The sequence below is a fragment of the Oryzias melastigma genome, linkage group LG14 (assembly GCF_002922805.2).
Source record: "Oryzias melastigma strain HK-1 linkage group LG14, ASM292280v2, whole genome shotgun sequence".
In the NCBI taxonomy this organism is placed as follows: Eukaryota; Metazoa; Chordata; class Actinopteri; order Beloniformes; family Adrianichthyidae; genus Oryzias; species Oryzias melastigma.
In genome coordinates this window covers 20453038-20474325 of record NC_050525.1, presented here as the reverse complement: position 1 = coordinate 20474325, position 21288 = coordinate 20453038, and the positions used below count along the sequence as shown (strand labels likewise).

The window sequence follows — 21288 nt, the reverse complement described above, 5'->3', positions numbered from 1 at the left end:
GGAGGAAGACATCTCTGTGAGCGCACGTTCATGATAACCTCCTTTATTGACCGAAAAAGCAGCTGAATTGATTTATCGAAATAGCAGTTGGGACTTGTTTGGGGGGGATCAAATCTTCCATGGGATTAGGATAGGTTAAAGGAGTTAATCAATCCTTTAAAAATAAAAAATAAAACACTAATCGTAACCCTTGTGCTATCCTAGGCATGTTTTAAAGAAAGATAAGTTTAAACAAATCAAAAACTGGTAAAATAGTTTGCATGCCTAAAAACAAGCTTTTAAATATTTTGCAAGTATAAAATAGTTTGCAGTGAATCTTTAAGAAAGTATACAAATTACGCAAAACATAAAAAGTGAAAAAAATCAAAGGACGAGCAGATAGAAAAGTCAGTGAGATTTTGTGAAGCTATTCTCGATAATGACCGAAACGTTACATATTTTTTTGACTAAAATGCATCAAGAGGAGCATTTTCACCGACGACATGAGCAGCTTCAAAACAGCAAAAAAAGTTAACCTCCAAGGCATTTTTGATACCATCAACACGTGTCTTATTTAACTTTGCTAAAGGGAATAAAAGAAAAAAAAATAACCTCTGAATTTTTTCTTAAACATTTTATTCTTTTACAAAAGCCAGACAACTGTGATTGACAGCTAGAAAATAGGAACGCTTGCTGGCTGACAGGCTGACGAGCCATAAGGGAACAATACGCCACATCTTTGATGTATAAAAGAATACAACAGACACATTACCATCTATATGAAACACGTCAGGATGGTGCAGGAGCACGCTGTCAATGCAAAAACATAACATGAGTAACAAATGCTAAACATTTGCTGAATTTCTCCTCTTAAGACAAAAATACCTTAAAACTTGATTGAGCAGTTTTCTTTATTCATTGTGCATCATGTCGGGCGGGAAAACATCATAAATCCACAAGTATGTTGTTTCAAACTTCAATAACACTAAATATTCAGCTTTTTAGTGTCAGAAATATGTAACTTCCAAAACAAATTAAAAAAAGACATTTACTTTATGACCTAATTTCAGTTTTAACATGACATGAATAATGCTTACAGAATGATTGCTGCAGCGTGCTCCTGTGTGCCTGCATGAAGCAAATGCTTCCCTAATGGATCAGATAAACTAGAGTGTCCCCGATGTCTGCGGTCAGACCGTTGTCGGCTAGAGTTACACTTTTCTCCTCCAGGTTTATGTGGAAGACGGACTTTTCAGAGATGGGCAGTTTGTCTTTTTCTTCCTGTCCCAGGACGGGCACGCGGCGAGGCCCCAAAACAGGGTCCTCGTACCTCATGAGCTTCACCCGGGACAAATCTGTGGAGAGGGGAATAGAGGAATACACAAGGCATTAGTGAAGGAAAAGTGTATTTTGGAAAGAAAAAAAAATGGGACAGTGAAAAAAATCAAGTATGAGCAAATAAGAAAAATTGGGACAAACTAGATGAAGAGAACAGAAAGGATGGAAAAAAACAGAAAATTTGTTGCATTTTAGCAAGTTTATAAACATTTTTTTTATAATCGAATTATATTTTTTCAACGTAATCAGCTCCCAGTAGAGATAAGCTCTTTTATTTTGAAAGTTGGTCCCAAAAATATCCAAGCATGGATGCAAAAAAAACAGTTTTTAAAACTAAAAGACTCGTGTTTTCCTGTCATGGCCTTCTAAAGAACTTCATTAGAAGCTTCTAGCCTACTTCTCATGTTTCACAAATATTCTTTACAAACTGTCCCACCTACCCCCTCTGAGGTTCATTCCCATAATTAAGTCTCATTCTAATCATCTTTTGATCCATTTTAAAATAATTCCCTGTGGTCTTTCAATTTTAATTGTACTGTTTTTAGCCAAAATCATCAAATCTGTGAGGTTTTCTAGAACAGCTTCAGCAGAGTGGCATCGGAAATTTGGGTCTATGTTGAAGGCGGGACTATTGGAGCACAGTAAGCCTGCCCTCATTTCCCATCATCCCTTTGTTTACACTGTTTTCAGCTATTTTACAGCCACTCACAACCCCAAATTAGAGCTGCAACAAAAGTAGGGAGCAATATTGGAGCTATCCAGACATTTTTAATCCAGATGTCAGCTCAGACAAGGAAAACTCAGATGTCTTCAAGTGGATCCATAAGAATGGAGCAGAGCAGAAAGCTTCTGGCCCACTGAATGTAGCACCTACGTTACTGCTACAGTCTTTTTCTGACTGCATTTTTTTGTCTGGTGTTGATTCATTTGAATAAAAAATACTCAAAAGTACAATTTTAAGCTCAAATTTCTTTATAAATGTCCTCCATCATGAGAAAAATGTCACTAGAACATTTTAAAAAGACTAAAAACAGTTTTCATTGGAATAGGTCTTTGAAATGTTTAGTTTTCTTTTGAAAAGCAGATTGGCTGGGTTTCTGTAACCATCACAACACTTAAATTTCATCATAATTACTTTTTTTCCAAGCACACTAAAATATATCTAATGGTAAATAAAAACAAGTAAACCCAAAAATTGATGCGTATTTTTAGATGTAATCTTTTTTTATTTACACTCAATTGTTTTGCAAAACAGAGCAAAAAAGAATTCCTTTGATGTTAAACAATCATGTCTTCTCTCTTTCTGCATATTCTCATTATAGCTCTAAATTCTCCAACTTTTTGGGTTGACAGATGGCGAGGAAGAGCAAAGTGGGACGAGATAAAATGGGCAAATGAACAATGTGTACATCTTACAAGGCTGAACCTCGGAGATGCGTGATGCAACGTTTGGCACCGAAAATATGAGCCACAAAGATTTCAGCTTAGATCATTTATAAAAAAAACAAACCCTTTGATCCACTGAGCTGCTTTTTTTCCAGTCTTTTACTAACCTTTAATGAGTCTGTTGACTTTGGCTAGTCTCCGGATGACATTGTCTTTGCTATCTCCCTGTCGGATGTCGACCTTTGTTGAGAACAGGCCGTTGGACGGTTGAGGGTTTACCAGGGACACGCACACTCCGGGCTATAACCAAGAAAATTGAACATTAAATAGATTTCATCTTTTGCTCACCGCTAACGAGGATCACTGTTAAATAAGGTCAGAACATATAAAAATAAAATATTTAAAGACTAGAAAAAACAGAACACACACACACAGTCTAAAAGTACATCAAACACAGATCCAGAAAGATTTACCTCTGATCTGAAAACACTAAACGGTTTCCCGGGGCAACAGTCTTCCTTCACTTTGTCATCAGCCTCGGTTGCAAATAAGACATCGATCTGCTCCAGCTGTCATGGAGGAATTATGGGAAACATATTAGTACTCTGTTAGCTGCATAATCCAGGAGTGAGAGGTGTGTTTGGTATGCACACCGGCCCGTCCAGGTGGTATTAACCGGCCTGAAGGATTGATCTGAATCTCTGCACCTGCCTGTGAATGTAGAACTAGAACATACTAGAGGGAGCAATCCGGCTCAAAGGATTCTATCTGAAGACGAGACATACTTCAGCAGCTTTTCGTGATTTATTAAAGAAAAAAAACTAACAGTTACTCAAATCACTGTTATGGACTAAAAGGATCACTTCAATATTTTATTTTAAAGAAACTAAAGCGATGTCCTTTGATGAGGATTTGACAGAACAGCATCACTTCACTTTCATGAGATCTTTTTCTGCTCTAAACTCGTCTTTTCTTAAGATTTATCAAAAACCGAGGAATTAGATCCAGGCTTTCCCTTTGATGTGCTTTCTGTCAAGCCTTCTGAGCGCGTTTCCCAAAAGTATTTTCTGGACTTTGGGTTTTATTCTCTGACAAGTCTGAGCTTTTGTGCAGACAAAAGTATTAAGGGATTTCCTAAATGACAGTTCAGCTCAGACTGGGATGAAGCCCTGAAGCAGAATCATGTCAGAGTTTTACATGTATGTATAAATGTAAAGCAGGGTTTATGTGTTACATTAGGAATGAAATAAACACTGTTCAAGCTCTGAACAGCTGCTGTGAGTTCCATCTGTGGAGCGCGGGTTAACTACAAACCTCCAGAGAGTTTGTTAGGTAGACCAGGTTGTCCATGAGAACGGTTCTCTCATCAAACTCCAGCTCCAGATCCAAGACTCTGGCTCCATTCTTCTCCAAGTTCTCCTAATGAATGAACAACAGCACGATCAAAGATAACGGACTGAGACGAAATAATGTCATTCATTTGAAATGAGCAGATTAACCGAAACATTAAGACAGAATTAAGAAAAAGCGGTTTGTTTTAAACTCAATTACTCTAAATCGTCTGCTGGGATTAATCCCGTCAATTAAAAAATGTCTAAATAATTCAGTATCTAAGAGATGTAACATCAATTTAAAAGACTGCCAACAAAGACAGATAAAAAACAAGAAAAATGTTTCAAAACTCAGATTTTGTCTATATTTGAATTTTCTGTATTTTAAATTTGCTCATTTGGTATCAGCTGGTCTCACAGCTGCACGGCAGGACGCCTGTTGTTAATAAATATTAACGCATTAAATATGTTCTATTAATTGTTACAATTAACCGTGTTACAGTTACACGCCCGTTAACGTGTCAATATTCACAGCCCTAGTAAAAGCTAAAAATATAAATATAGGAGATAGGAGGTTTTGCATTGAGGCGATCAATATGTTTTATGTGATAAAAAAAATCTATCTTTATACATAGAGTTAAAAAAAATGTTTAAACAATCATACAATTTCATCCTGAACTGACTTTTTTTTTTTTTTTTAAAGGGGATGCAGTGTCTCATATAACACCATAACTGCAAGTGTGAAATGCAGCCAAAGGTGTCAAAACAAACAGAAAGAAAACCTAAATCTGCACCTAAGAGCACACAAAAAAATGTATTTTAAAGACAAAGCTAAAGTTGTCTTTCAGACCCCTAAACTGTGCGAGAAAGAAGCGTCTCTAAAAAAATATGTTAATGTATTAAGTCAAAAATCTGAAAAATATAAGCTGGAGTTTCATGCAGAAATCAGCTAATTTTTGTGCATGTTGGTCTTCAGACACAAACACATAACATAAGGGTAGAACTGGCGGCAGCTTAAACTGTGCAATGGTTTACCTTGATCATGGCTACAAAAGGCATGACTCTCTTCATGTACTTCTTCAGCTCAGGCAGGGCTCCCAACTCGCCTGCTATCACTTTGTTGTCTGGAAGGACTCCATTATTGCTCTGAGAAGACCAGGAAAAGGGAGAAACAGGAGAAGATACTCCAGTGAAAATCACTGAAAACTACCAGCATTCAACCTGTTTTTATTGGTTTGCGTTTCAATTAGCAAACTACATTGTGTGTGTGTGTGTCAGATTGTAGAATCGCCTCCCACCCTGTAGTGCTTGCCAAGCAGGGATAAGGCGCTGTGCTGCCAGGGAGGATAACTCTTGGCCACGTAGATGGTGCAGTGGGAGGGCTTGACCGGGGGCTTTGTGTCACCTTTCTGTTGGGGAAACACGATTGAGAAAATATGAAGCGTTTTAGATTTAAATTGCTCTTTTATAACAACAAAAGAAAGCTGTTTATTCAAGTTGTTTCTGTGCAAGAAAGGTCAAAATCTCAAAATTAAAGATCCACTCCAATAAAAAATTGTGTTTTTGGAGTTTTTTACATGTTCTTCCAGCATTTTTCTCAAGATGGAGGACATATTTCCAGGTACGTATTTATGTTTCTCGTCTGTGCTGACATCAGGCTTAAAGTCCTCATACGACAATTATTTTTTATAAAAAAAAAAAAAAGTTTCCAGTAGTGTTTTAAATATAATTATGAACTTTTTAACCAAAATCCCACAACCTAAATGTCTCCAAAAGCCATTTTTCATGTTGATCTGAAGCCTTTGTTTCAAAAATCTCCTCTGAGGGGGCGTGGCTTTTGGAGCTGAGCTGAGCAGCTCCGCCCCTGACAGCGATTTAAAAGGAGAAATACTCGGAAATGCAAGAAATAAATGATTTCTTATTACATGTGTCCTGTTTTATAAGAACAAATTACACATATACATGTTGAAAACTTAAAAAAAACACATGATTTTCATCGGAATTGGACTTTAAGAGTATAAGGCTTGAGAGCTTTAATTTTGTTCGCCATTATTGTTGCGGCAGTAATGTTAGGCTGGGATTTAAGCTAACGGAAGAGAGTGTAAACAGAGAGATCATGAGAAGTCACGGCAGGCTTAATCCACACCAACAGAAACTGCAGAAACATCTGTTTGAGTTTGTTCAAAAACAGCAAAATCATAATTTAAAAAGAACAGATTTTAAAATAAATCAAAAGATGATTGGAGTGAGACTTCAAGCTTCAAGCTCAAAAAAGTTTTTTTTTATTTACTCTTGCAGAAGGAAAAAAAAAGAAATATCATGGAAAAATATAAATGCTAGGATGGGACTTGTATGTGGTTTCTTCACAGCAAAAGAGCAGCGAAAAACACGTAAAAATCCATACCTGCGTGCTGAAAGCCTAACATATCACCCGACTATGAGCTTGTCAATAATGCGTTTTGCCTTCCTCTCTCTGCTGCCTTCAGTCATGTATTGAACTGCACAAACTGTCAGCAAACAATGGAGCGGATTCCTGCTGTGAACACAACTATCCCTCCAGTCTTTATGTGAATCTCACAGAATAGAGGGTTTAACATCAATAGATCTACGATGACAGTTTACAGGTTTGGGCCACAAAGGAAGAGAAAAATACACAAAGTCTTAAAAGGGAACGATCAATTCCAACGTCTTATTTATTTATTTATTTTTTTTGTTCGTAAAAATGTTAGATTGTTAGGTTAACCGTGCAGCATCACAGAGCTGTTACTTTACCTTGTTTTTGGGAGGTTGCATGTACGCTTTCAACCGCAGACGGAGGTCATGCGCAGTTTCCATTAGATACTGGGAGGAGCGGATCAGAATCTCATCGACTGGACCTGCTGCAGGCCATGACGCCGTCATCAGGGAACTCGTCTGTCATGAGGAAAGGACAAGGAGGGAGGCGTAAGACAGAAAACAGGTATAAGGGCAAAGCCTTACAGTCATGCTCACCACACAGCAAGAGGTCGCATTACTTTTATAATAAAAAAAAAAAGAAGAAAAAGTGAGGAGTGTCTTTGCCATTTGGCAATTATGACAATTTTACAAAACACAGCAATGCTTTGAAAAAAGATTGCCGGGCTTTGTTGTTGCTAAGCGACAACTGAGGAGCCCCATCACCAGCACAGCAGCACTCTTTTATATTCATAAATTTGAGTGTAAAAATATTCTGGGCTGTCATTGCTGGAAGTGTGCAACAGCGTGTGCATTTGCTTCACGCTGCAGAGACAACAGCTCGGTTTGAAGACCGGCTCCCAGCAGACTCGGGGGAAAGTGTTATTAACCGTTTTACACGGGTTACGCAGCAGCGGGACCGGCACTGCTGCGGGCCCCTCATGAATCTGGAGGTAAAGAATCCATCCCAAGACACGAGAGGGATTCATCCCAGCACATAAAACAGTGTGGCTGTAAGCATGATCAACACTCACCTTGCCCAGGAGCCCCCATGTGTATTCGCAGAGGTGAGGACAGATGGGGGCCAGCAGCAGAGTTTGTCTTTCTATGAACTGGAAAACCAGGTCTCGGTGCATGCCTTCAATGGCCAGCTCACGGTACTTGTCTTTGGCAGCCTAAAAACAGTGTTGTGTGAGTTACTTTTAAAGAGTAATCGATTACTTTAGTTACTGGATGGAATTACTTTACCCATTCCCCAATTTAAAAAATAATTCACTATTTGTTACCTTACTTTATTTCAACTTGCATACAAATTCTCAAGGGAATAAAGCTAGCACAAGCAAGAGAGTTGGTTCTAGGGTAGCTCATCTCTAAGCCATAAGGTTTTTTTTTTTTTAACAAATTCCCTACAAATTCATCTACGTCAAAATTTCCGGTCTCTTCATCTTACGTTGAAGAATCTCCAGAATTTCGCTGCATTAGTGCGCATGTGTCAGTAACTGTCTTTTAATAAATTAGTAGGTTTATCTGTTTTGCTTCATTTAACTAAGATGTGTGTAATGAGTAATCAAGTAATGAGGGTTTCTTTAGTCTAGTAATTGTAATTTAATGACCAACATTTAAGCAGTAATTTGTTACGTTACTGACAAAATAATTTGTACCACATGACACCATGCCTAAAAAAAAACATCCCTAAATTTTTAAAATTATTCCACAGAAATCATAGTATGTCCCATTCTAAGTATTATTTCTAGATAAAAAGCAGTGATGACGTATTTAACGTATTTGAGTTTTGAAAAATATCCTATTTCTGAGTTTCACATTTCCTTGACATCCCTTTAACAGATGAGCTGCAATTCTCACAAGAGAACAAAAAACAAAGCACTTTACTTTTCTCCAAACATAATACTAAAATGTTTGTTTTTTTTATTCAAAAGAGCTAACACGTGGTTATAGATGCCCAAAATCTCATGCAGTGAACATATATTCCAAAATGTATAAGTCAGAATCAGCACCATTTTTCAACCTGATCTTTTTGCTGTATACAAATTTACAGATTAAATATTTTTAAATGAGAGACTCTATTGTAAATAATTTTTTAAAAAGAAATGCAAAAAAACTTGAAAAACACTCCAGTAAAGAGCCATCTAATCCCACAGTGTGTCAGCATGAGACTCCTGCCTTCTTTGAGTTATTTACCTTTCCGTAATTTAAATTATTTATTGTTCTGTGTTAAAACGTTAAAAACATAGATCAGAAATGTTCACTTAAAGGTCTTAAAGGTCTGAAAGGAAAACTTTCACAGAATTTAAGTAACTGTGAAACTAAGGAAATTATATTTTATCACCTGCTCAGTTTGAATACAAATAAACGTATAATTCTAAAACTGTCAGTTACTATTATTAATTTGAATATCGCAGACGTTGGGCGCCCATAACTTTATTCTGTTGTTCTTTTGGGTCAGCCTTACTTACTTTTAGAACAAAATTTAGGATTACATTTACAGAATTTTAAATATTTTAAAGTTTTTTTTTAAAACTTCCTGGTACCCTGATTTAAAAACACATTTAGAGTCTGAGCTAGCTCTTGTTCATACCTGAAACTCGAAGAAGCTGCTCTTCAGAGCCTCCTTGTACATCATTCTTTCATAATGCTGCTCCGTCTTTATGATGCCTGCGTTCATTTCACTAAAGAAGAAAGAAAAAACATCAAAAAAGGAGAAAGCTGAAGCTTAAGAAACTGCAGTAGGGCTGCCACAAACGATTATTTCAATACTCGACTAATCACTGATTATTTTTTCAGATTAGTCGACTAATCGATTCATTCGCAAACTGGATGTAAAACACACATCTTAACCGTCATTAGCTTTAAACTAACTAAATAATAGATATATAGCATTACCTGCGATAATGCCAGTGTAAATGCTGTAAGCTGAATTTGGTTGCTAAAGATGCTAGTGCTCATAGTTTATAGCTGAAATTGATTGCTAAAATCAGTGAAGCTGAAAGAACGGCTAAAATATTAGTTAAATGCTAAATTAGCCTAGAAAACTGAAAAAAGCCTAAGTTAGCCAAAACAGCTAGCTTGCAGCTAAAACATTAGCTACATTTAAAAGTAGCTTACAAAACAAAAAAGAAATTCCTAAATTTCCCAAAATAGCTAGTATGGAGCTGAAAAATTAGCTAAACTCCAAATTAGCCTAAAAGACAAAAAAAGCCTAAATTAGCCAAAATAGCTAGTATGGAGCTGAAATATTAGCTGCACTCCAATTTAACCTAAAAGACTGAAAAAATTCCTAAATTAGTCAAAATAGCTAGCACGCAGCTAAAATATTAGCTATACTCCAAAATAGCCTAAAAAATCTTGATAAACATCGAAATAGTCCAAAAAGCTAGCGGAATACCAATATAACTTTCAACTTTACTACACTCCGACTCCATATAGTTTAAAGTAAAGACCAATCGACTATTAAATTAGTTGTCGACTGTTTTAATAGTCGACTAGTCGACTAATCGTGGCAACCCTAAACTGCAGTCATCCTTCAATACATGTTTTACTTATTTCATCAGAAATCAGTGCTTCTGTAGAATTAGTCACATAAGGATCATTACCAAAGACATTTAACTCAACAGCTCCCTCCTCTATTTACTATCATGAAAAATAAAAAGATGCAAAAATAATTGATCAATCAAATTACTCAGATTTCTCAATTTTTTCATTTTGTATACCTGGCAAAGACTCGATCGTTGAAGGTATCTGCAGGTCCGGTTCTAAGGTTGTTCTGGTTGGCAATCATCTCCTTTACCCACTCCACCCAGGTGTAGAGGCGTAGGATGCCGGCATCAGCCATGGTCTCTACAAAGTTGGCATCCTCCACTGTGTCTCCAGCGTCAGCCAGAGCCAAGCGCATACCTGAGATAAACATCAGACGCACCATGAAACTCCTGATTGTTGGAATTTTTATTTGTACTTTTATTTATCTACGTGTCAAAAGCAGATTTGCTTCAGAGACAGAATACAAAATTTGAATGCAATGTTTTCTTGACAGTTTAATAGAAGCAAGATAAATTAATGACACTATATAAATTATGTTAATATCTAGAATGGAAAGAAATATATGGAATTATTCTAAAATAAAAAAACATTTAAGCAAAAGTAGAAAGTAAACAAAAACAATGAATCGGAAAGAAGGTGATTTTACCATCTGCTGAAAACTTATCAATGGCTTGGCTGAGAGTGAGGAAGTTTCCGGTTGATTTGGACATCTGGAGGGAAAAAGAAAAGAGACAGATGTTACAAGGCGAATGCCATTTGCAGGAGAGAAAAAAAATCTTTTTAGATAATTCATATTAAAACTAAAAAAAAAGGTAAACTCTGAATGCTGCACATTTGATTTCATGACACCCTTCAACATTGATTTGACATCCATTCCATACCTTCTCAGAGTTGAGGAGCAGATGTCCATTAGCTCGAACTGCTTGAGGCCACTTCCCCCTACAAACAACAAAAATGTTACAACATCAAAACATTACAATAATCAGAGCATTTGGCTAAAAAAAGGTCTTGTTTAACAGTTTGATGTTCAATATTGGTGACATACGACGAAACATTGATTCAGAAACAGCAGGTTTTGGGTCACTCAGACATCATTCTGGGCTCTCAGCTCTGACCTTGTGCTTCAGCTGCTGTTAGAAAAATTGATAAGTGTTCTTTCACTGCAAATGTAACATTTGGATGTCAGTGGTAGAGAGAGCCGTCAAACACATCCGTCTTAAATCTCCATGTTGTGACCTGATGAGATCAAAGGCCTTGGATGAATCGCCTCATTCTGAAACCTTTCAGGAATCTCATGTTCCTCCAGGATTACAGTCCTACAATTCTCACCAGGATAGATCTCCTTCACCACCGAAAATAAGGTTTTCAAAGGACAGCTCTGGATTGATTTGCAGTGACCCTTTTCCCTAAATCAAAAAATAAAAGGTCTACAGTCAAATGACGACTTGTGTGTAGGGTGTGTCAGAGAAATCGTCCAGGAAGACATTATTGTGTCTCTCAATGGTATTTCTGTGTTTATTATACAAGAACAGAAGAAAAAAAGGTGGAAAAACTACTCCTGACATGCGGTTAATTTTTGTGCGATTAATTAATTAATCGATTTCAATCGCAAATAATTTTAACCTAGTAATTGCTGTGAAAAGCCTAATTTTGAGAAATTTTCATTCAAATTTGTGACATTGTGCTGCAGTAAAAGATCAAAATATAACTTTATTAAGGTCGTTTTATAACAACCACTTCCAACTTTACTTTTACATCACCAAAGGGGATTTTTTTTTCCAATCTTGAACTATTTAAAAAACATACATCATGTCCAGGGTGCTCTATTTAAAAACATAAAAAGTAAGAACACTTTTCTAAGTAATCCAGAAATTATTGACCACAAACTTCTTATTAATATCATAATTCATATATTGACATCCTTTATTACACAGTTCATCACATTATCAAGACAGTAGTAAATATCTGAGTGATTTTATAGTTTCCTTTAACCTGTTTGGTGAATTTGACTATTTTGAAGACTGAGATGAAGCAGAAGAGGAAATCGCAGGAGCTGTTAACCATGACAACGCGACGGTTTTAAACACTGGTAGTCAGTTTTTTGTAAAACACAATTTAAACTTAAAAATATAACAGGACTGAAGTTGTAATAATTGATTTAATATTCTTTTATTACGTAAATGACCGTGGTATGAGCCGGATAATACTCTTCCAGGTGTGCATTTTTAGACATGAATAGACTTTCTGGAAGAAGCAACCACCTGATATGGAAATCAGATTAACGCAATTTAAAAAAAAATTTAAAAAAAATGCGCTAAAATGTCTGTAATTAATCATATTAATCAGTCGTAATTAACACAACAATTTGACAGCTTCAGTGAAAACTAAAAGTAACCGCAAAAACACTCAAATGTTGTCAGCATTTCTATACATCTTGTTTTACATAATTTTATTGTTTTTTTTTGTAAAAAATCAAAGACATCAGAAATTAAACTAGTGAATAGATATCTGTTTTAGGATTGATTTTAAGGTATTTTATACAGTTTTTAAATGTCTTAAGGGTCTTGAACCTTCTCATTTTTGTAAAGTGGGTACCCTCGGGGTCCCAAAGATCCTCCAGCACTGGTTTGCCAATTGTTCCCATTGTAAAAACAAAAACCCTAAAGAGAATCAGCCTCTTTCAGCAACCTCGTTTATGAAACAGTCTGCCAGAGAACCTGAGGCCACAGAAAGCATAAGTGTTTGTTAAATGATATTATACAAATATTAATCATTTGCATATTTCTCATTTTTAATGATAAATGGGTTTAAGGAGTGAGAGATGTGAGTGGGGGTGTTGAGGTATATTTTTTTAATTAATGTATTTTTTTAGTGTGTTACCAAGTATGAAAAGTTCTGCATAAATAAAGACTCTTGATTTGTGTAACTCACTTGTCTTTGGGCCACACAGCCACATGGTTGTACAGGAAGTAGGACAGGTGGTTGGGCACCAAATCTTTGCCGGACACACGAACATCCACAGGGTACCAGTACTCAAACTCCCTCCTCAGCTTCTGCAAGTGCTCTTTAGGAATGTCCGTCTTTGGGAAGGGAGCCGTCTTAAAGAAGATGAAGTCCCAAACTTCTCTGGTCATCTGCTCTGGCCTGCGTAAAGAAAGAGAGGAAAAACAAGTCGTTATGGGAATGATCACAATTAGAAAAAAACAAATATGATGACCAAATGTATGTTAAGTCACATAACTGCTAATTTAGAAAAAAAAGAAAAACTTCAAGAAGATCTTCATGTACTGGTTTGCATCGAGTGTAAGCGTATTCATACTTGATGCCCAGTGGCGACTCTCCCCGTCCGTTGAGCACTCCCCCCTGAAGGAGGTGGGCTACTGTGTAGTAAGCCATGTAGATTGTGGAGTCCGATAGAGACTCAATCAGCCACTGTTCGTCCCAAGGCAGTCGTGTTCCTATGGTAACCAAAGGACAGGCAACCAGAGACACGCACACACATTCAGGCAAAGACACACATGCAGCAAATCATTTAACATCTGCCACATCGGTAAAACATGTCAATAGTCATTCTTCTAAAATCTCGTTTAGCCATTTGTGTGAACATGTTAAATAACGAGGAGAACTAACAAGCTTTAAAGGTTATTCACTGTAATTCATGTCTATATGTGTGAAACCAAAGTCTGGTTTAAGGCCTTAAAAGAAGTTGTGTTTTTAACATGTTCTTGTGAAATGTTTCTCATGGTGGAGGTCTTTTTTAAGAAAAGTAAGCTTAAAATGGCATTTCTGAGTGTTCCTCTTTTTCAAATTGTTGTGAATTAAAAAAAATTCAGCTTTAAAAAGGTGGTATTTGAGCCAAAGAATACACAAGTTCTATGCTCCTCTCCACCAAAGAAAGGGGGAAAGGGGGCGGAGTTGCTCTGACCCATTAATTCAGAGGCGAATTTCTAACAAACTACTGTCTCTCTGCGGAAACTGCAAATTAAAAAACAACAATTTTATTTTTAATTTTGTCCAACAACTGCATAATCATAATAAAAAGACCACTGGGAAAGCTTTCACAATAGATCAATAGATGATCAAAGTGGATCTTTATGCATTCCTTCATAGCAGCTCAGGAAAATACTTCACTTGTTTAGATTAAAAAAAATGTTGGCCAAGAGTCAGAAAAAGCTAAACAAGCTGCAGTTATCAAACAAAACCACAGAAAATCAATGGTCTCTTTATGACATTTGGCATCTATTTAAATACTTAATTGCCTTAATCAAGTAAATAACGTTAAAATAAATATACAAAGAGTTTCTACAAAAAAAAAAAAAAAAAAAAAAACATGAACCAGGCACATAAGTCTGAAGTTTCTGAGGGAAACTCCTTTAAATTCTACAAACATGTGAACAGATTTAAACAGTAAGACTCTACTACAAGTTTGGCTCGTCCAGCACTGGGCTGTACTGTATTCCAACTGGCCTTCATTCTGTATCTGTTCTTATTTAAACACAGCCAGGCTGTTGCTAAGTAACTTCATGGTCAGTCCTCTGTCTCCACCTATAGACCAGTGAATGTATTCCACATACTACAACAACCCAGAATTGTTGAGGCGGGAAAGAAACAAAGTTTGTGTGAAAGAATCAGCTTCACCAGCAAAAAGAAGACTTACCGAGACCGTAGGTCCGAGAACACGCGTGTTCCTGCAGCCACGCTAACGTGGCCTCAAAGTTTCTCCTCGTCTCCTCACAAAATCTGGAATTTTGCAAGATTGTGCGGTAAAAATAATAAATAAAATGAAATAAGGGAACAAAGTTTCAACTCATATCTTACGTCTCCAAAGACTTGAGAGCCTCAGTGGCTTGCTGCTTCCACTCAGCATCTCCGTAGTCCAAATACCTGTCAGATACAAACAGAACGCACAGCATAATACCTTTAAGCAATTTTTCACAACAAAATCCACACAGTACCAACAAGTCATCACTGCTACTTCAGTAACTGTTGAATGAGAAACCCTCAAAGACAGGTTGTTGAGCTGCTCACCACTGGTCACAGAGAGCCACCACGCATTCATCAGCAGAACGAGACATGACCTGTTTTTCTGGCTCCATGTAGATCATGGCCTCACCCTTTGACAGAAATCATTCACTTTTAAGCTTTCATTGTAGACAGTTACTGAAATGATGCATAAAAAGACTAAAATGAGAACAGCATTGAAATATTTCAAAGCTGAAGTTTACCTTCTCAACCATCATCTTCTGGATGGGCTTCTTCACATCCTGGACTTTCTGGCCTTTGTAACCATCAACCAGCATAATCTGAAACAGATATTTATTCACAGCTCGTTTCTTTTACTTCTTGATACTTTCTGTACTTCAATTACATATACAATAAAGGTTAAAAGACTTTTTTCAAGAAACAAAAATGATATTTTCTCCAGGAATTCTACTAATCTTTCATTGTATGAACGTTGCAAGACCACCTAATAAAAGGAGAATGTCCTCACGCTTCACATGCACGCCGCACTAGTTTTGCATGCTGGGACTGTCAAGTTCTCCTTCTCGTCTGCAGTCAGTCTCAACTTCTCTCCACTGATCATTTTCTCACATTTCTCATGTTTTTGATCGCACTAATTTCACCGAGAACAGACGAGACAAGTTTGAAGATCGTTAAGACGGTTGTAACAGCTATGTTACTATTCTGAGAGATATTTTTTGCACATTCTGAGTACGTTCAAATGTCAAGTGTCCTGAGAATGAGCTAATGCAACTGACAGAAAATAAGGAGCCCCAGTAAATGCTATTCTGGAAGTTGTGCAGGAAACAGTCACAATCTTGTGACATATAAACCCAAAAAAAAGAGCCTGATTCGATGGATTATTCTGGGGAAAACTAGTTTCTCAAAATAAAAAGTAAATCAGCTACAGATATTTTAATCCTACAGCCAAGAAGTAGGAGGTATAAGAGTATAAATTCAACCTGGTCATGAGTTTTCTGGATTTAATGACCTAAGGGAAAGACATGGCAAGTAGTTGAATGTTTGTGCCGATATTAGCCTCCAACCCACAAGCGGATTCCACAGTGGGTTTACAAAGAAGCGGGACCTTTGAAGCGGTCTGCACTCACCCCCTCATAAAAGCCCTTCAGGTAAACCTTCTCTTTGGCTTCAACCAGCTTTTCTTTGTCATTCTGACTCTGGATCTTCAGCTCATCACAAACCAGAGGAGCAGACAGGTTCCCGTAGCCTGGAATCTCAATGATCGGGATCTGACGTGCATACATAAAAAGCAGACACTCAGCAAATTCTAATAAATCTGTGAACTTAAATGAAACGTTTTTTTTTTAATAAGATGTGCTTACCGGCTCAAAGGGCAACACCATCTTGTCCTCAATTCCATACTTTTCCCTTAAAGCCTTTTAGAAATGCAAAAGAAGTTCTGGTGTTACTGATAAATAAAAAAATGCTGAATAATCCTTCAAGTCTTAAAGAGGGATTTTGGAGAAAACAGAAAAGTTAGTTTATAAAACATAAAGTGCTTCAAATGTATAAAAAAAGATGTCACCTGTTTCTTCTTGATGTCCCTGAGAGCAGCGATATCATCAGGAGCGTCAGACGGCACGCTGGTAACCACTCCCGTACCTGAGTAAAGTAAATATGAGCCCCATGAACTGCAGAAAACTAGCCTCTAAAAACCTCCCTGTGACTGCAAACAGAGCAGCTGTGGGCAGAGGCGCACAAAGACCTATTATGTGCTTTACTGGTAATTACTGCACTTCATAACCATTAGATGTGGTGACACACTGAGCATTGGAGATTCATTCTGATTAAAATTCTCAAAAAACAAGTTCAGCTTAATGATTTAGAAATTCCTATTACATGGTTTTGCGGATATTCATCAACAAAACAAATAAATCCTGGGAAATAACTCCTTTAAAGCCTGAAAAATAAACAAAGTTTGGAGACGGAAAATGTGTTTTTGGCTAATCAATACTTTTTACTCTGGCAATTGTTGCGTAAAACCCTTCAACTCTCAACATCCTTTAAATGTAAATGTGTTACAGATGCCAAACAAAAACAAGACAAAAACTCTAAATTAATCACAAAAACAAAGGAAAAAGGTCTAATCTGAAATTCTGTGTGTACCTTTGTCCTCCTTGATGGTGAGCATGGGAAGAGCGTAGATTATCTTGTAGGAAGTCAGAGGAGCGCTCAGGGCACAACCGAGGAGATCCTACAAAATAAAAGACAAAGAATAGCCTCATTTCATTTTCACAACCTTCTTTATTTCATCTGGAACAATGTTTTACTGCTATCTCTGCTTTAAAGAGATAAGAAAAGCTAAAACTGTAAAAACTACTTTAAAATGTAAAAGCATATCAAATAATTTTTTTTTAAGCACCTGCCCCAGGATTTCCATGATCACCGGCACCACTCCGTTCTCCTTGGTGAAGCCCTGAAAGGACATGTTCCTGGCAGACCTGCTGGTGGAGATGAAGACGTCTCCGCTGGCCGTTTCGAACGCCACGTACTTCATGTCGGGCCTCACCCAGCAGTTCGTCTGACCAAACATGGTTTCTGGTCTCAGAGTGGCGGCCACCAGAAAGAGGTTTTTCCCCTTCATGCCGCTGTGAGAAGAACAAAGCGCTAAGTAGGAGCAGATGTAAACTCAATGTCTTTAGATATAAATAAGTCTTTTTTTATGGTAACAATACAATGCAACATTTTTGGACTTGTTACCTGCTGTAAAATACTTTAGATTTGAATTTTGCCGTGTACGGTTCAACTATCTTCATCTTGATGAGTGTGTATTCTTGAGGTCCGACACCCTGTAAGGAAGAAACAAAAGTCATAAATATAAAACTTTAAATCTTTTCACTACGAGTGAGAAAAAAACACAACAGAAATCAACATGAAGGAAAAAGGGTTCATAAAAATTTAAGCTGTTATTCACTTAATCAATTTACATTAAATAGGAATTGCTTTTGTTTTTTGCAGTGGCATGTTGGAGGTTTACTCATGTAAATACTGTTTTTCTAAAGTACAATTTGTTTAGAGTTGGAGGTCTACCTCTCCAGTCTGCCTGTCATGGTCCATGCATGGTTGTCCATCCTTGGGAGAGTAGATGGTATACCTGCAAAAGATTACAGAAATAAAACACATTCAATTAAAAAAAACACACACACATTCAAAATTTACGTCAGCTGAACGGTTCTTTTATAATACAAAAATATTCTCAATTTTCCCAGTAAAAATAAGTAAAAATAATCCAGCTGCCAGACTCAAATGCACAGAATTTTTTTAAAAAGTTTGAGTAATTACGTTAAAAGCTCACCTTTTGCCAAACTTGATTTTTTTTCTCTCCTTTAGTGTGACAAACTGCCACCTAACAAAAGAGTCATAGAAGGGGTTCACATCTGTGGTGATGAAGGAACGCCTCCAGTCCACCTTTAAGTGACAAAATGACAAACATTAAAACAAAGCTCCAGTAAATTCGGATAAATGGACATAGTGACGCTTGTTGGAGCCAGATTCAGTCCAATTTATAATGTTAAGACCACCTTATAGGTTCAAGGTTTTTTATTTGCCATGTATGCAACAACGTACATTGAAGCATATTGGAATTCTTGTGCTGAGCTCTCAGAGTCACTGTTAATAGGTTAAAGACTATAGTTTCTGTACAAGTTTATATTGTGAAATAGGACATTTATATATTGCTATCATGAGATTGGATGGGATTCGTTGGTTCATGACTCCTTCCTCACAACCTGTGCTCACCTGCAGCCTCAGGTTGTAGCTCTTAGTTTTTGGAGTCAGTAAGAAATAAAAAGTCGTTTTTTTTTAAACTGAAATCCTCATAACTTCTGTTGTTCAAATAAAAAACTTTTTAATAAAGTGGTAGTATTTTTGCCAATGTACGTAGGAACCCATCGTCCTCCCATAAGGGCTTCTGTGGCCACAACAATATTTTTAACAATATTTTTTAACAGCATTTTCTAATGTTTTTCAGCATATAAAGTTGATAACTTCTATTGTAAGCTTACTGAAAATGATGACTGTCACAAAACTAGTTACCTTGACTCCCATTTTTTTAAGGTCTTGAATTGCCAAAGGAGGGAAGTACTCCAGCCAATGTTCCGCATTGGCAAACCGAACGATTTCCTTGTCATTAAGGCCCAAAGACCTCATGATGTCCCACTGGAAGCTGGAGGATCCGGCTTTGGCCACTGCTTTACTCTGACAAAAAAATAAAGAGGATATAAACATTGTAAGAAAGTTGTTTTTAAATCCAATTTAAACCAAAATTTTGGTACTGTTAAAAAAAAAAAAAAATCTCCAGTTAGAAAATAATGAGTTCACAAAATAAATCTCAGATTCGAACCTTCTTGCCCTTTGCTTTGTCTTTGATGATGATTTCATCAGATGCTTTAGGCTTTTCTTTCTCCTCTTCGTCATCATCTGGAAACTGTGGAGGGTTCCCGTACAGCTCCATCTCTCTTTTCAGTTTGTCTGCACAAGCCTGGTTAAAAAAATGTAGAGTTAAAGATTTGGTTTTCTGCATTGAAAAGATGAAGAAAATGTGTTTCAGAAATTATAAAAGCCATTATAACATTATTTGTGTGGCTTTAACTTTTTTTTTTTTTTGCATATTTGGGACCATCCTGAATACAATTGTTACTATAAATATCAATAGGAACTGTTTCATCCAAGTTTATATGGATTTTTAATTCAACATATGGGGGGGGGAAAGAAAAAATATTATTTATAAAGCACAAAAACAAACTGACCTTGATTGGCATTCCTGTACAGTGCAGTCCAAATGGGAAAAGGCATTTCTTCCCCTTGAGAGTCTGATAACCAACAGCAAACTACAGAAACAAAGAAAAGTGAGCTAAACAAGTGAGATCTGGATATAAATATCCAACTATTAAAAGATCAGTGAAGTCAATATAGATTGGGATCAGTTTCCTCAAGAAGACACGCTCTGTTCATCCTGTCAGTCGACACTAGAATGTTCTTTTTTTTGTGTCAAAGTATTTACATATGTTCTCAAATATGGCTATAAACATAAATACTTAGGATCATCAATAGTATAAATGTCACTTTAGAAATATTTATGATCTTTCTACTCAAAAGAATAACTGGTCAATGAATGTGCATCTTTCAGTCGTCAGGACACTGTTTCAATCGACTTTTTAAGTTTTGCTTGTCTGTGTAAAACACATAAAACAATAGTATTTATTGATGTTTAGTTAAAAAAAATAACTCACCTCACACTTGGACAAGCTAAATGTATGACCAAGATGTAAACGGCCATTCATGTAAGGGTAGGGAAAGGTGACGAAGTACTTGTTTTTGCTAAAGATAAATAAAGAAGAAAAAAATTAAAGAAATATAATATATTCATTTTTTTAATCTGATTACTGTGCCAAAAAACAATGTTCAAACTGATGAAAATAGTATTAAAAGAGAGATTTCATTTGAAATAATATGCTTTCACATCAAGTTGATCACATTTTTATTCAATTTCATTCATTAAGTCTAGAGTAAGATAAATTAGATTAAGCAAATTTAAAGATTAACAAAAGGAAAAAAAACAATTCTGGTTGACAACAAAAGGCATGTACTCACTTGGAAGTTTCTCCAACTGTTGTTGGTGGATCCCTCTCAAATGTTTTCTCCTTCTCCCATTTCTCCTGGATTTCTAATTCAATCTTTCTGAGGTAGTCCAACTTTGCTGTTCCTTTTCGCTCCTGAACACATGAATGTAACAAAAATGTGAAGCACATTTTGTAAGGGTACATTAGCCAAACGCGGCACTGTCATAAAAGCTAATGAATTAAATGTGAATTATTTCAACAAAAAGCGGAGGGAGGTGAATTGTGTTATATTGCCGGTTATATTTCCATTCCTGCAGCTGGTTCGACAGCTCGTGTTAGCTAACTTAGCTAACAGCCACATAAGTTGGTTTCTTCTAAAATAACCTACCATAAGGACTTTCAGAAAATGTATTAATTTAAACTTACCGTCATTATAATGTATCCGCTTTACTTTACTCCACTGCAAGAAAACAGAAAACAAAAGACAGAAGTACTTTGCAAATCTGACAAGAGAAAAACCACGCCACCGGTGTCTGAATGATGACACCCACAATCAGCTTTTCGCGGGGTTTCTTGGGAAATGTAGTATTGATTGAAAAATGAAAATTAGTAATTTTTTTAAACTTTAAAGTTAACATAATTGAGTTATTTTCTATTTATAAACATATTACATCGTCTCTTAG

The 21288-nt window shown here is 36.5% G+C and overlaps 1 protein-coding gene across 1 annotated transcript; it reads right to left on the bottom strand.

The window, feature by feature from the left end:
* Positions 1–594: 594 nt before the first annotated feature.
* Positions 595–21174, bottom strand: lars1 (leucyl-tRNA synthetase 1). Its single transcript, XM_036215329.1, has 32 exons — positions 21032–21174; positions 20637–20758; positions 20276–20363; positions 19793–19873; positions 19387–19524; positions 19080–19241; positions 18340–18452; positions 18075–18138; positions 17745–17833; positions 17407–17632; positions 17151–17238; positions 16570–16646; positions 16367–16420; positions 16133–16273; positions 15248–15325; positions 15051–15136; positions 14841–14906; positions 14680–14762; positions 13342–13480; positions 12954–13166; positions 10904–10961; positions 10669–10732; positions 10196–10379; positions 9064–9154; positions 7502–7642; positions 6807–6947; positions 5333–5443; positions 5070–5180; positions 4018–4122; positions 3177–3272; positions 2871–3003; positions 595–1334 (listed from the first exon to the last, which is right to left on the bottom strand). The coding sequence occupies exons 1-32, from the start codon at positions 21035–21037 to the stop codon at positions 1129–1131; spliced, it is 3555 nt and encodes a 1184-aa protein (XP_036071222.1). The 5' UTR covers positions 21038–21174; the 3' UTR covers positions 595–1128.
* Positions 21175–21288: the final 114 nt, after the last annotated feature.